This window comes from Vanessa atalanta, chromosome 14 (genome assembly GCF_905147765.1).
Source record: "Vanessa atalanta chromosome 14, ilVanAtal1.2, whole genome shotgun sequence".
NCBI classification, from domain to species: domain Eukaryota; kingdom Metazoa; phylum Arthropoda; class Insecta; order Lepidoptera; family Nymphalidae; genus Vanessa; species Vanessa atalanta.
This window is the reverse complement of record NC_061884.1, coordinates 9,074,078-9,090,783: the sequence shown is the minus strand read 5'-3', so window position 1 is coordinate 9,090,783 and position 16,706 is coordinate 9,074,078. Positions and strand designations below refer to the sequence as shown.

At 30.4% G+C, this 16,706-nt stretch overlaps 1 protein-coding gene across 1 annotated transcript in view; it reads left to right on the top strand.

Annotated features, from left to right (window-relative positions):
- LOC125068691 (connectin-like) overlaps nucleotides 1-7,159 on the top strand; it is a 55,367-nt gene extending 48,208 nt beyond the window's left edge. The window contains exons 2-3 of the mRNA XM_047677971.1: nucleotides 464-1,527; nucleotides 6,705-7,159. Of these exons, the coding sequence (XP_047533927.1) occupies nucleotides 480-1,527; nucleotides 6,705-7,132 (1,476 nt within the window). The 5' untranslated portion in view covers nucleotides 464-479 and the 3' untranslated portion in view covers nucleotides 7,133-7,159. The remainder of the gene's footprint in view (nucleotides 1-463; nucleotides 1,528-6,704) is intronic.
- The last annotated feature ends 9,547 nt before the right edge of the window (nucleotides 7,160-16,706 follow it).

Genomic DNA, 16,706 nt, shown 5'->3' with positions numbered 1-16,706 from the left:
AGGTGTTTTACTAAATTTTTGTCGACGACCTGAATATTTGCATTGCGTGATATAATATATTAATAACACATCATAAATTAAAACTATGAGTTATGTTCCTACAAATTCATTATAAGTTTTATTTTATTAAAAGTATGTAATTTAATTGTCATGTATGTTAAGCTAAAATATAAAATTCGGTTAATTCAAACCTCTTTAGATATAATACTCGTAATAACTTATAAAAAACGACGAAGTATTTTTTACTTATTCGGGCCAGTTATAATTTTCAATTAATTACATTAAAAATTGTCTATTTTTCTTAGGCTCTCTGTTTTATAATAAAAAACATTCTTGGTGTTGGAATAATATTTATCTTTATTAAACTTCAGTATAAAATATAAGAATAACGTTATGAAGGACGAATGTATTACAAATGGATTTCTACGAATATATTTAATAAACGAAAATCTTTTTGTTTCAGATTTACTTATAACATAATGGAACAAATGAGCAAGTACCTCATAATCATCACGTCGTTAATGACTGTCAAGTTGACCGTCACCGAGAGCAAAAACGAGACGAAGCCCAAAATTGATAGACGTCACTACCAAATGCCAATCTTCATCAATGTCTGCGACATTGTCGATAGACGTTCGAAAGTACATTGCTACTGCGACAGTAATAAGCCTAAAATGGCGACTCGAGCGGATTGCTGGATATTCGGCGGTGGATTAACTGAGGACGATTCCATATGGCCGAGTTTTTCATCACAATCCGAAATAGAACATCTCATGTTCAACGTTCGTACCGACGACGCGTTAACATTTATTCCAGCCAAAGCCATCGTTCGACTCGACAGACTTAAGCATTTATCGATCCAATTCGGGACGATCAAAACTATACATCCATATGCTTTTACTAATTCTTCTACTTTACGCCAAATTGTATTGAAATCGAATAAAATAACAAATTTAGAAAAACATTCCTTCTCGCAAATGATGATGCTATCAAACCTTAGCTTGGATGATAATCAAATATCTGAACTAAAAACGGACGTATTCTTTAATTTACCCAATCTTCATGTATTACATTTGTCGAATAATAATTTAAGCTTACTGCACGAAGGTTGTTTTAAGCACCTAAATAATCTCATCGAACTAAAGTTAGATAATAATTATATTTCAGTAGTAATTAGGGAAATGTTAGAGGGCTTGGAGAATCTTTCTAGATTGAACTTAAGAAATAATAAGATAAACATGATTGGAAACTTGGCATTTAGTGAGTTGTGGGGTTTGAAAGAATTGATGTTAGATAACAACGCTATAGAATATATATCAGAGAGAGCATTTGGGGGACTAACGCAATTGAGAAAGTTGACGTTGTCGGGGAATAAACTGACAAGTTTTTACGAGGACATACTTGAAGACATAAGAAGTCTCATCGTGTTGGATCTAAGAGACAATCTTTTGACGACAATATCGTACGAAACAATACGACCTGTTGTAGAAAATGACAAATCCCTTTCATCTGTGGTTTATTTAGACGGTAAGTACCCAACGATATTTCGCATGATTAAAACTTGTCTGACGTCATTCTTTTGTACTTCACTTGCGACCTACTTAGAAGGCCATCGTTATGCCAAGAACTGCGATTAATGTCACAATACAATTCTTGTCAACTTCATAAAAGACCTTCTACTTTATAAAAGTGGGTTGCATGTATTGCTTAAATATATGACCTAGCTTATTTAATAAATTTCCTCAAAAAATATAATGTTCAATAAATCTGATTTTTTTGAAGTCTAAGAACTGCATCCAAATCTAATATCTTATACTTTATTTTTAACGTCACTTTTGACATGAACTCTCTCCATTAGTTAATACGTGTATTTATTTTATATCATATAAGAGTTAGCTTATCTCAAATAATTTCAAATCTAAAAGCAAATATCAAATTGATTATGATATATTTACTTTCAACTGTATTAAAATAATCCTTATCAAGTAAGCCATTTCTATTACCCTCATTCTAAATAGGATTAAAACTTTGGACGGTCGAGTTTGTTATAAATTTAGTTCTGTCGTTTCTTGTTACTTTTTCTCCTCGTAAACAGAAGTTCGCTGTAACCAGGGCTCAGTTATGAAATTCAAATTGCTTTGTCTTTTTACAATGCGGAAAGTGTGAAAGCTTGAAAAGTTGGAATGAATAGGTGTTAAGGCCACTTTTTGCCATATTTTTCAATTTCTTCTTGAAAAACAATTTTCTGTTTTTCACTGCCAACAATTGTAATCGTTAAGGAGGTATTGTTAATTTTTATTGTTTGTAATTAATGACGTTTCGAATGATTTAGTCTTTTTTACGTTTCTCTTTAATTGGTAGGATTTCTATCTATGCTGAGAGTTTACATATTCATATAAGTTTTCATATTAAGTTTTATCGTTAAATTAAAAAATGTGTGAAACATAGGATCAAAATGATAAAATGCCTCTGAATTGTTCTTTACGGCACCGCAATGTAACCTCAATAACACATTCGATGTGAGGAATGTATCAATAAGACAAGATAATACAAGAGCATCTTGCGATGCGAATTGCTTTATGTTCTTTTTTATTTTACTTTTAAGAATACTAGCAACGCCTGTTTTCTAGGAATCACTTTTATTTCTATTTTCCCCTTCACTTAAGCGTAACGTTTGCGTCTAGAGTGGATGCGACATTGGTCTAAGGATCAGATTTGAACCTGCAATGTTCGTAACAGCCATATATTTTTAACAGCCTTTGCCCAAAGGGAATAAGTCCTGTCTGTTTTACTTCTAATCGTATAAACCCAATTCGATACATACAAATAAACAAATGCGTACCTTTATAAAACAGGATCGATTTTATTATAGCAGTGCGTGCTTAATCCTTTATATTATTCATAAATGGATTTTCGGTAGCTGTAAAGGCAGCTATTGAAAATAAGAATCGTATTTTGTTAGGTAAACTGAAGGAAATGGTTAGGGTCTTATCACCTTTATCTCCGGCTGGCTTACTGTCGTAAATTAGGTTTTAATATATAATAAACATGTAATGGAATCCAAGAATATCTCATGACTGAATATTTAATGTTACGTTTCTTATTTTGCAAACCGATTTTTCCAATTTGTTCACGTTTTCGGCTTAATTATGTTTTCATAGAAATTAGTAAATTACTCTGAGGTTTTTTCGTTTAATTTATTAAGACTCTTGTATATTTATATGTAGCTAGATTTTTCATTCAAACCAATAACAAATATTACACAATATTATTCTATCGGGTCACAAGTAGGTCATAGTTTTTTTTTCTCTTCATCGACATTTAAACTATCTGTTTATCCTTTATCAATCGGTTGAATGATTTTTGATATGAATACATATTAAATCAATGTAACTATAAAAGTTATATTGATGAATTTAGCATCACAATTCATTTCATTTGAAATTTTGCGTCAGATAACACTGCCGTTACCGGATGAGGCAACTAGTGTGTGATGGTAGTTTTGAGTTAAAAGGTTCCCACAATCATCATTCGTTATCACTTTCCACTTGTCGATATATCGCTGTTAGTGAATATGCTTTTTCGGGTCAGATGAAGTGTATTGAATTAATTTTTAGGTATCTCTTAATCCGTGATGCGTTTTTGTTCCTGTAATCGTAGTTAGTTAGTAGATTTCTATAATGACAACCTGCATCCATTTGTCTCAGATACACAACATTTCAATGGTTATTATATTGTTATGTATATATTTTTTATATAACATTTTTTTTTCGTTTCTTCCATTAACCTTAGCGGGTGGACAAATAGACCGACCGATGGTAAGAGGTATTCATCCCCCTTTGGCTCCGTATGGAAATTTACCAATTATTTAGTTTATGCTAATGGTACCATGGGTACTCACTCAACAAACCAGAACACAACACTTCTAAGTACTATTTGCTTGGTGGTTGAATATATAATGAGTGGGTGGTATCTACCATCGTCATTAACAAGGACTGATTGATTGTGGCGAGTAATCACCATTAACTGCTGCTTTAATAGGATGATAAGAGTGTTTATGTATGGATGGTTGATTTGCTATGTTATACGTATATACAAACTATTGACAGTAGGTTCATATTGAGGAAACAGTTGACTGCGAAGTGCATATTTATGACAATAATTTGGAAAAAGTAATTCTAATCAGTAAAGACGAATAAAATTCGTGCAATATATATGTTCGTTAAACAAAACAAACTATGACAGTGTAGTATTAACTATTTAGTGATTTGTTACAAAATTAGCAATCCTTGAGCTTTAGAAAAAAATTATAATAAAATATTTAATTTCTCACTTTGTGTAACATCGACTGGAAAGCATAATAAATTTAACGTCAAAAGTAACGTAAAGTATTCGACATTTTTAAACTTCTCTAACACAATAAACAGAATTTTGTTTCCAAGCGTTTTACAAATTTATTCAACAGATAATTCTATTAATCAATGGTCTGGTACAATACCAGATCTATTACGAATATTAAATTTATGAACTTAAGTTAAACTTTGTTAGATAATCCCATGAAGGAACCACTTTTTTGTTTAAAGTGAGTTTAACGCATTACGTATTCGGAACAAAATATATGGAACGGATGAAAATAACTTAGCTGAGCTTTACACAAATATTCGATCAAAATGAATAAAAATATGTTAAAGATAAAACTGTTATTATATGTGAAAGTTAATAATAGACAGTTATTTCCATATTTAAATTTAAATTATATTTTAATTTATATTAAATAAATTTTATAATCGGTAAATGATTGAAAAATTAAAAATCGTTATTTGAAATAGTGGTTATTTTGAAGCGAGAATGTAAACTAAATTTACCATTATAGACTTTTCAAAATATATGAACTTATTTCGGGCTATTATTCAACATACAGCTATTTTGGATTTTAATGATAAATATACAATTATAATATTGAACAAAGTAATACCCTTCTTTGTTTTTTAATTTTTGGAAATGAAATTTAAATTGAATAATCGAACAAATTAATTTTAAAATAGAATATGATATTATGTAAATACCGCAAGCATAGAATAGTATTTATTTAAATTTCGAAGCAGTATTTTTAGCTTATTTTAAATCAACTTAAAATTAGGGTATATTATAATGAAAAATGCAGAGGCGGTCTTATCTCTTTTAGTAATCAAATCCAGACCTTTTGCTCAAAGACTTTCGAATAAAAATATTAAAATTTTGATTGGTTAAAAAAATAAATAAACATTATCGAATAAAGTATATTTTGATGTTATATAAGGTTTAAGGCACTACAGTCGAATTGTTAATATATTATATAATTCTTATATTTTCACGGTTGAAACAGGGACGTGGTTTGCTAGTTCGTTTATATAATAAATCACCACGAATATGATTTTCGTATAAATTATTTTAAAAACTGATAAAACATTATATTATCTGAAAACATTTAAAACGTCCCTGGGGTAACATAAATAAATGGTAATTTAAATAACAACATTTTCGATTTACGAAATGTATTTACAATTTATTGTAACATGAATTTGCAAGCAAACTTCCGCTATCGAAACTGTCTTGTGTAAATATTTGTTCAACATAAGATGGTAATAGCCTCATAGCTCCAATATGCAATATCTCAACGTCAATTCGATTCAACATGAAATGTTCTTACAACGAATATGGATGCCGCACGTGCTATCCAAGGATGGGAGCCATTTTTCTCCACTAAGTCCGAGGTACCACTATCTGTTCGCAGGTTTCCATGTTGCTAACTTTGGTAGATAATTCTGGAACGTTCGCTGAATTTAAATTGACTCTTTCACATGAATAGCTGTAATATATTTACTTCATAGTTTAACTATTATCTTTTATTTTACAGATTAAAATTTTAACATTTTACAAACGTGTTCCAGAATGAGAATTAGACTTTGCTTTAATCGATTATTTTTTTCTTATTAACGTTTGATTCATATTTTAATTAATTTTGGATAAAATAGACGAATAGTGTGACAACTAGTCACCAATTTACTCAATTAGTTTAAGCTATTATTCTTTCTTAGATGTTATGTTTCTGTGTTTAGTAAATTATTTTTGGTCCAATAATGGCACAGCTAAAACATAGCTATACAAAGTTTAGACTTATGCCCATAGGATAATCGTTAAGTGAATGGTACCCCAACGGATCTAAGTCTTACCGTTAAAAAAGTTATTTAGCCCTATTATACATTCAAGGTCTGAGCATTTTTATTTAACGGCATTTTTAAGTAAATGATTTAGAGGTTCAACGCTCTTAATTATTCCCTGAGGCAATAGGATACTTTTCTCTTTGTTAGATAATAGCATTTCTTAGTAAGTATTCTAAAAAATAATAGGTCCTTTAGGCATAATGAATCCTATAATATATGGAAAGGGGAAAAGTGCATTTTCAGCGAAGTGATAAAAATGTGCATAAAATTTTAATTAGGTCCATTAGAATTAATGAACGCGAAGATCCCTCGTTAGATTAGAAAAAACTATTAAAATTTGAATTTCAAAGAAGCAATCTCAATGCTTGTGATGCATATTAAGTATCCAAGGATTTCGAGGTTAATGACACAGAAGGCTTGACTTCGCTAATTACAGAGGTCGAGATGGTTCTAATTTGCAATTGTTCTGCGCATTAAATCTAATACGCTCCTTTGTTTCAGGTAACCCACTCAACTGTAACTGTCGTCTATCCTGGATATATGTTTTGCGTAATGAAACTCAAGACAATACAATGAAACATGCCCTCGAAAAAATATCCTGTGTTCCCGATCCGGCTAACGATAGACGACTCACTGAAGCGAAAGATGAAGAAGTAGATAATGGTAATGTCCTAGCTGACGACAACTACGAGTATTACGATAAAAGTGACGATTATAACAACGATAAGGAAAAACCGAAAGCAAATAAAGCCATTAAACTGACAGATATCCCCTTGGAGACGCTACCTTGTCCAAAGGAATTAATGCAGTCGATCGAGGAAACTTATGGCCATCCCGTACAGAATGAGATTAGATTAAAAGCATTTTCGAATGTCGGAAGAGATCTGCCTAACTTCCTTTTCATTGCAACGTTGCTGATATTATTTTAAATTGTAATATTTAAAAGACAAAAACAATGTTTGTGATATTAGATTAAAATTTCGCGTATCTATATTGTCAATAATTATGTTATTTAATATTGTAAAAATTGTAGAAATTTAAGTGTTAAAAATAGGCTAAGATTTTTTTGTTCTTCATAGGCTATGTAAGGAAATTAACAATTTCAAAATTTATTGTACATAAAATTCATATCTCGATATAAAAAAATATAAAAAAAAACTATATGCGATTGTAACTTACAATAAGGTAAATTGTTAGTAGTATGATTATTTAATGACGTGTGTTGTGATGTTTATTGTGAAGTGAGTGTATTATGAATAACAACAAAAATAGTAGCGAGTGTGTCTAAGGTGATACACAATAATGACATTAGTCAGTACTATGCACGTCTGTGAACCTTACAATAATGGCAACCGTGCGTAAACGTGGCCAATCAACGGAAATGAATCATACTATTAACAAGACGTCTTTATTATCTGTTGTTCTCAACATATTGTTAAATATATTAACGTGTCTATAAATACGCACTTGTTTAAAGTAATTTTCTTAACATTCCGATTCTTAGATGTATCACTCGTTGCAGTTTGATATTAAAAATACAATATACTCGTTGATATGTTACTAAATCATATGCCAAAAATACATACAATATAATATAAATGTAATTAAATGTTTAAAATTAAATTTTATGCGCTTGCTTAAATGTGTAAAAAATATTTATTAATTTCGTGTTAGTTTTTTAGAAGATAATTTTAGTGAATGGCCATCTTTAATTACTTCATCGGTTATGCGAAAAAACCCGTGAATTTTTCATCCCACGTTTCCTCGTGTTAAGTATTTTAAATGTTTCCAACATAAAAGTATGCCTTTAAAATATATTCACAAACTGAAAGATTAACTTTTAAATTATTTATGCCGTTAACATTCTGAAGAAGGAAGGCAGTACTTCTTGTGGATCAAATTTTTACACACCATATAACTTGAGCAGAAACGAGCTTAATAATAAATGAAATGTGAAAACTTTTGTCACGATCCCGTGCTTAAGTGAAAATATGTTCGTTCGCTGCAAATATTTTAAAGGCTAACGAAATTGTATGCCCATATAAAAATCATATAAGCTCGTCCCTCCGTGGAATTTACGGGTCACATTTTTAGCTCGTATTTAATATATGCTCGACACTCATTCCATTATCACGGATTTTCTTTACCAATATATGTTTTTTAATGAGAATCGTGAAATTAAATATAAAATATATTTCGCAATTGTAAAGATATATTAGAATAAATGGTTGCGTGTAATTATATTGACTATAATTTTAATTTCTTTTGCTTTTTGGATTTAGTGGAATGTTTTGAAAAAAAAAAAATAAGCTAAGTTCTCTTAATTTGAAGATTGCCAACAATAGATAGAACATTTAAATGTTAACAAAAATGTGGTTTAAATCTGACCACTAATTAGTAAAACTTTTTTAAGTCTAGAAGCAATTGTAACCAGAATCCATGAACAATGAACCATTGGCATTGACTTAGTTCCATGTATTTTATTTATTATAACAAAAGTACAGTATATAAATCTCATTACTGAGAAATCGCCGATCCTTTAGGAAAAAGTTTGAGGTTATTTCACCACAATGCCCCAAGGCGTTGTACACATATAGCAGAATTCGTAACACTTACTGGTTCAATTCACGTCCTGTCTTCCTTGACCTTCGAGCAAGAGATAAATTACAATTAAATAAAAACTGAACGCAACTAGCTCAGATTTAAAGGTGTTCTAGTCGTTGGGCAATCTTCGCTTTTATTTATGTCGATTTACGAACAAAAAAGTATCCCTCACCATGAGACCCTAACGTGCTAATAATTAAAACAATTATAATAAATAGCGATTTTTGCTTATATATTTAAAAAAAAATTGTGTTATTTCGTATGAAGTGTGGAATATAGATAAATAGATGTATATTATTTATGAACGCAACGAATTGTACAAAATATATTTATTCTTACCCATAGATCTCATGTAATTACAGATGTTGTGGATAGCTCAGAATCTGTTGTAATAAATATTTCTACACGTATAACGCGTATTTATTTCATCCCAATAATCCCTACGTAGTATGTAATAAATATTCTGGGAGATTTATATTATTTTTATAAGTGAAGAAGAACGAAAGAGAAACGCTTATTGTAATTTAATGATAAGGGGTAAATGGTATAAGACGAAACGAGCTCTGAATACTAATATTAATGATAATGATAGAATACGTAAATATTGTAAGTAAGACGTTTCGGTTGAAAGGAGTTGATATGAATTGGGAATTGAGATAGACTTAAGTTAATATAAAGAAGAGAATAGAAGAAGATACAGTGACGAAATAAATTAGGAGAAGATTTATAAAATGACAGTGATGAACTGTTACTTAGAATAAATAAGGTTTAAAAATTATATCATGTATGAAATTCATTCATAAATTATACATAAGCTTATTAATTCGCTTAATTAATTGAATCACCAGCGTTAAAACTACGAGTCTGTCTCTTCTTTTGACATAACTTTTAGTCCTTTACAATTCAGTAATTATATTATCCGTGAAAGATTTAAGTTAAACTGCAACCAGCTTAAACTAAATTTATGAATAAAATCAAAATAAACTTCACTAAAATAGATTTTAACAAACACTTTTGTATCGTCGTTTTATTCGACTAATTAGAAGTAAAAGTACTACCGGTTCGAAATGAAGATTTTGCGAACTCAGTAGTTACTCTTTTATACTAATTCAAACTGCTCCCTACATTTCGCTAGCTCATCGTGAAGTTAGTTCAAATGGCAACGAAATTACTATCTAAGATAAAATAAATACGGAAACTATACTCGCATAGGTGAAAAAATATACTATATATTTTGTAATACATTTTTATTTTGTGCTGAACAAGTACATATAGATGAGTATCTATTAAAAAAAAATCTAAGTAATTATTATTAATTAGATTACAAAAAACAAGTACATTTTATATGGCAGATATTCAGTAAATCATCTTCAATGTGTCCTGCGGATGTGTTTGACGCTATACCACATTGGGGTAACGCTTTAGATATAAAAACGGTAACAATCATTTCATATTTATCCGTATCAAAAGTGATTTATTAATAGAAACAAATACTAATATTGTATAGACACGAATACAGTACATTAAAATAGACTTGTAGCACTGAGATTTAGATAAATACGGCGAATATCACACAACTAATCTTGTAACGTATAATATACGTTATATTATGCGAAACTAGATTACTTTTATGATAAATAAGATTTCATTGAGTGTTGTATATGACTATTACGTGTATAATTGTATATAATTGGTGATAGCATCCACCCACACATCACATACTCTACCACCAAACAACAATACTAAGTATGGTTATGTTCCGATTTGAAGGGTGAGTGAGCAAGTGTAACAACAAGGTACAATAGAAATACATTGATATTGCCGAACTAAGATGTTATGTTACAAATATATAAATTTTATGTATTAAAAATCTCTTAAGAATAGATAATATTTAACATTTTGACTCGTTCTTAGTTCATTGACCTTTAACGCTCTACCAGAATAGTATGTAACCTAAATAACTAGATAAAATGAAAAGCTAATGATGTAGCATTACAAGTGAACGAATTACTATTTAAATTAGGAAAGGCAGGAAATAGTCACAACGAAACAAAACAGACAGTTAAGAACACGTGTAAAGTCGCACGTAAGTTAGCGTAGGTATATTACGAACCCATAAAGAGAGCTATGCCGAGCTACGAACAGAGTATTGTGTGGGAGATCGACGCGATCCCGAAGCCTCTCCAATCCGTATTAAGGACGACCAGTGCAGTGGTTTTAGTGGGTAGGAATCCCACATAAAAAGGTTTCCACAGCGTGAAGATAAAGGTATAATATTAAATATAATTACTGAAAATGAATCGTCGATTAACTATTTTAATTATATTTATGAGTCTTTGAATTCAGTCTAATTTTAATAATTGTTATAATGTCTGAGCATTGTCTTGTAACAAATTGTATATCTCCGCTTTATTCTCACCGAAAACAAGTTATTTCAAAAGGAACGCACGAACTTCAACAACGTTCAAATGTTTTGGGTAATTATCCACTTATAATATAATTATAATTGTAACTGAGCAATCAATTATTGATTGTTTTGAAATCCATTGTCTTGCAGTGTAATTTGTCCTAATTGCTAGCAATATCGGAGCTATATTGGATATATACATATTGTCTTCCTGACCAATTTCGGTTAAAGTGAGCAATTTGGAAGACTAGCCTTCTGCTACGAAATATATTATTACATAGAAACTCGCCGTGTACACGATATGGATATTCCATCGAAAAATGCCATGACGTTGGTTGTGTAAACGATTTCCATGTTTCTAACTTTATAAAATTACCAACGTCCACAAAGACTGTCAACACTAATTTTATCTCTTTAAGGGATGAGCGATAGTACTAGTCTTTATTCATAAAAGCAAGCCTAAATACCGTCTTCTAATTTTCAAAAATGATTAAACTTTCATCCTAAGTTTCACCCTCTTAGGTGATGAAAAACTAATTTATAAAAAATACATATATGTAATAAATAAATACCGATATCTATATTTATAACATCAGAATTGTTGATATAAAATAGCTTACAAAATTTCTCTCTTAGTTATCACATACGTTCTATAAGGAATTTCTGTGCTAAATTTCATCCTGTCAAACATACCAACGTCAAATAGCCAAATGTTATAGTCCATCGCGTGTACTTTTAAAGTAACTTGTTTTTATTTTAGTTTATCAGATAAATTGAAAAATGTGCTATAACTTTAAGTGGACACAGACATAATTGGGTTTTTCTGACAAGAAATTCTCAGTAAGCTCCGGTCGCGTTTGGAAGTTGACAGTGTTTACACTTTTGTGCCACGGAAAGTACATAAAGCCGTTAGTCCTGCGCCTGAATTCATCCCGGTCGTCGTCTTCGTGGCCGTCGGATTTGCTGTCCTATCTGTTTATAAGAAGTGAAGGCAAAGAGGATGCACTTGTATTTGCATACAGCTATGCACCAAAAATGTCCTGCGCATTTAGCTGGACTCGCTGGAGAATCACGGATATGCCTATGTGTTTTTTTTATGAGAAAAACAATGTTAGAACATTATTTTTTTCATAAAAAACCTTATAGTTCACTTTAAATGAGATTACGTAATGTTTTACAATTATTATGTTGTTTGTTGTTTTTTTTTTTAACAATTTCTAAGTCGATACGGGAAGTTTGCAAAATGAATTAAAATTTTTTTTTCAATAAACAACTCAAACTTTTTTTTATTTCAATGGGTAATTGATTATATTGTAATTTACTTGTAGCATTAGCTCATTGTGTAAACTGAACCACATTTATAGAAAACATACAGAGTGAAAATGTTTTCCTTTATAATATCTGTGAGTAATTGCATAAAGTTACGATACTATGTCGGTACTAGGTTGGTATTTCAAAGTATATTTCCAATATACTACATTTATATTACATTTTATCTTATAAGAGTTTTACGCCGAGTTGGTCAAATGGTTAGAACACGTGCATTTTAACCTGTGACAGCGGGTTCCGACTTACTCAGGCACTACTGATTTTTCATATGATTAATGTTTGTGTTTGCAAGGAAGACATCGTGAACAAACTTGCATGTGTCTAATTTAAAAAAATCTGTGACACGTGTACCCCCAAATTGGAACACCCTTCTCCTCAAATGGGAAAGGAGGTCTTGGGTCTTGGGCCTTGGGAAAATTACAGACTGTTACTTTACTTAACTTATATAATATTACAAAGCCATCAAAATATGTTAAATGGCTTATTTGAGCTTTACACTGTTGTCCCGAAATTCACCTATATGAAGCCTTAATCGTCGGCTTAACCTCGGGTTATAAACGAAAAGTGAAACGGATTTTCGTATCAATTTAGCATTACGCTAAGCCAGATTACACTTACATGTTACGGATTATCGTGTTAAAAAATTAGACGATAATTATTAACAGCGACTTACGGCTTATATCGTTAACATTTAAGTAGCAGACAGTTTTGTAATTAAATTATTATTTTACGTTCATTTAAAATTAGAAATTAGCTTGTATGTAGTAGTCAGACTTAATAATAAATACATACACACACACTCTCACTTAAAGTAATATAAGAAAATAATTTAACACGTTTAGTTCTTAAAGCACAAATATTAATTTTATTATTTTTACTTTCATAAATGTGACCGTGATTTGATATTTAAAAGCTCAAAACAGGAAATATTGTATTGCAATAAGATGTAAGATATTTAAAATTATATATAATATTCTAATGAATTTAGGCGTTATTTATTTAATGATCAGCTCGATTGATTTAAAGAGTGAAGTTAAGTTGACATATTTAAAGTTTCCATTGTTTCGAACCCAAAAAACAATTTTCAATTTAATGCGAGTCATAAAGTATGGTAATCGCTTACGAATTCTTCGTAACTTCTCGAGTAATGGAAACAGTTCATGTCTTCGGCTAAAGTTAATTTAAGAAAATCGATTTCCATCTTGAACTTCCTAATAGAAAAATCATTCTATTAAGAGATTCAGCAGACTAACAAATAAGTTACCTGATAGAAAGTCGCTGACTTTGCTCTCAGTGATTAGCGCTGTAGGAAGAATCAAGCTACTGAATGTCAGCGATTGAGATTGATCCTTGTAGAAATTAAAAGAAATTTTATCAAAGTAAAATGATTTATTTTATTTTATTGTTAAAATTACTTAAAAGCAATACATAATAATCGTTTAAGTAAGAACTACAATCGATTCGGAAAAAAACGATCAGGGCCGGGTCCAGCGATAGAAGTCAGCGGTTTTTTTTTCTCTTCTTTCGTAATAAATATAAATTCGTAATAATAATATTTTTAATCAAGTTCCGATCTTACAACACAGTTGTGTAATTGACTCAAATGAAAAGTCTTTATAAGAAGCTCGACAGATGTCAACAGATCAGAAGTGGTTCAGTGTTGAACACGGCACTATCGGTGCTCTGAACTGTTTATATAGTAATAACCCAGGTGAGCGTTTTGTTGTATTTATTCTGTTTTTAACTTAATTGTTTTCTATGGAATTCATTGTAATCAGTGTTTAGAAATAATGATAAGTACTTGCTATTATATTAAATATACTATGTTTACTTATAAATTGGTTTTACTATTAATTTTGCCTACCGTTCTCTAACATGTATACAAAAACAAAATTTAATTCAAGTAGGCTCATAAAAGCACCTTTGAATCGTCACGTTACAATGTTGAATTAAATGTAAAGCTACCACCGGTTCGGAAAGTAGATTGTACCGAGAAGAACTGGCAAGAAACTCTGTAGTTACTTTTACACCATAATAGTATGTCAATAAAGTACAATTTACAATATAATAAAGAAAGATCTATAAAGCGAGCTTCATACCTAAAAACAACAGATAAGTTATGTTTTATATGTGTGTTAAATTCTATATATATTTTTTCATCTCGCGAAATGAGAGGATCAAAAAATAATACTTATGAATCAAAAACCGACGAGCACATAGTCACGTTAAAATAGGGCGTTACAAGTATGTATTTATGATTACATATCTCATTCACCAGTCAAAGAATATACATCCCGATAATATAACGCATATATACATACAAATACAAAAAAAATCACGCTTATCCAGTCAATAGTCTAATGAACTTTTTCTACATCGACTCGGCCGGGAATCGAACCCGGGACATCGGGGTTACACATGAAAACGTCGTCGTCAAAATTGAATATGTTTTGTTCATTAACAAAATATAATATAATATGTGTTTTTTTTCTATTAATAAAAGATCTCATGTCAAAAAATCAATGATAGAACTAATTACTCGATAAAATATTTGATAGTTCATATTCGTTTATTTTCAAGCTGTACGAATAATCAATTTAATTGTATTTAATTAATATGTCTTGCTGGAAGAGTGGTGCTACTGAGTTCTTTTAAGTAAAATCTACATTTCGAAACTAATAATAAAGAATTACTTGGCGGTTTTACGCAAGCCTGTTTAGACACAACCATAATATATTGAACCGCCGATCAGCAATACTTACTATTGTTGTGTTTAAAAAGTAAGTGAGCCAGTGTAACAAGGCACAAGGGATCTAACATCTCAGTTCCCAGTATTGGTGCATTGGTGATATCAGTAATGATTAATATTTCTAGCAGTATTTTGCTATGTAAAAAATAGCAAGAATATCTTATGGCATACATCAAATGGCCCATTTTCCCGTTTTCCCAATGTAATAAAAAAAATTAAACTTTATGGTATACAGCATTATATCCAATCTAATAAAATACTTGATAAGTTTAATACACGTACGAATAACGAACACAACACAATGTTCTGTAATGTACCGTTTGTGTACAGAGAAATAAGATATCGTATTATTCGCACATCTTCTTTTGCAGAACACGTATCCGTTCAAAAGAAAGTTTTAATATTCCGTTGCTTGGCGATGGAGATCTTTTCGGCGCCTTTGATAAATTGTTTCGTAACAAACTATTGATATAGGGAGAAATAACCATGTTGTAATTATTATTTACTGAACATAAATTAATATCAAAACATTATGATTTTTCTTTGAATTATATAAATATTGTTTCTCGTTTCAGTTTTATTAACATGAATATCATCGTTTTTGTTTGATTGAGGATATAGTTTTTTCACATCAAATATTTATATATTTTCCATTCAGATTTAACTATATTATATTGAATGTAAAATATTGTAATTTATATAATTTTATGTAAAGTTTTAAAAATTCTCTTTAAAATAAACGACACCAATATTTAGCTTTTAATATTGCTCTGTAAACTTTGAAATTTGGATGGTTAACCTACATGGTTACCTACAATGGTTCTCGTTTGTAATAACATAGTTTAATAAGTAGATCAGGCATATTGCTTGAAATGTATATTTAATAATACTTACGATATAGTAGTATTCACAAAGTTTTTATGCCGCAGATCCCGAAGTCCTAAGTTCAAGCCCTAGTCTGACCGATAAAAAGTTATTGTGGGTTTTCTATCCAAATATTCTTAGAAGCAGCCTGGTCTCTGAAAATTGTATATCGTCAAAACATCAATGTGAAATGAGAGCGAAGTTCAATATTATGATAAAGGGCTTGGATATTGACTTCAACGACAAAAGAAGTGAGATCTAAATGGGTGCCAAGTTCAATAGTCAGTCCTGAAATTTTATTTATAACTACAAAAAATATAATTTCTGTCTATAACTTAGGAGAATATATTGTAGCCTAAGGTCTGACTTGGCAGTTCTCATATGCGAATTATATTATAGCCATCGCAGGTTCTAAACCTGTTACAAATGAATTATAAACACAAATTAAGCAAGCGAAAATTCTACCGCTACCGAGTGTTTAGATACCCCGAACCTCGGAAAGCACTATTTTCCGAAAAGTAAGGCTTACATGAAGCTGTAATTCGCTGAA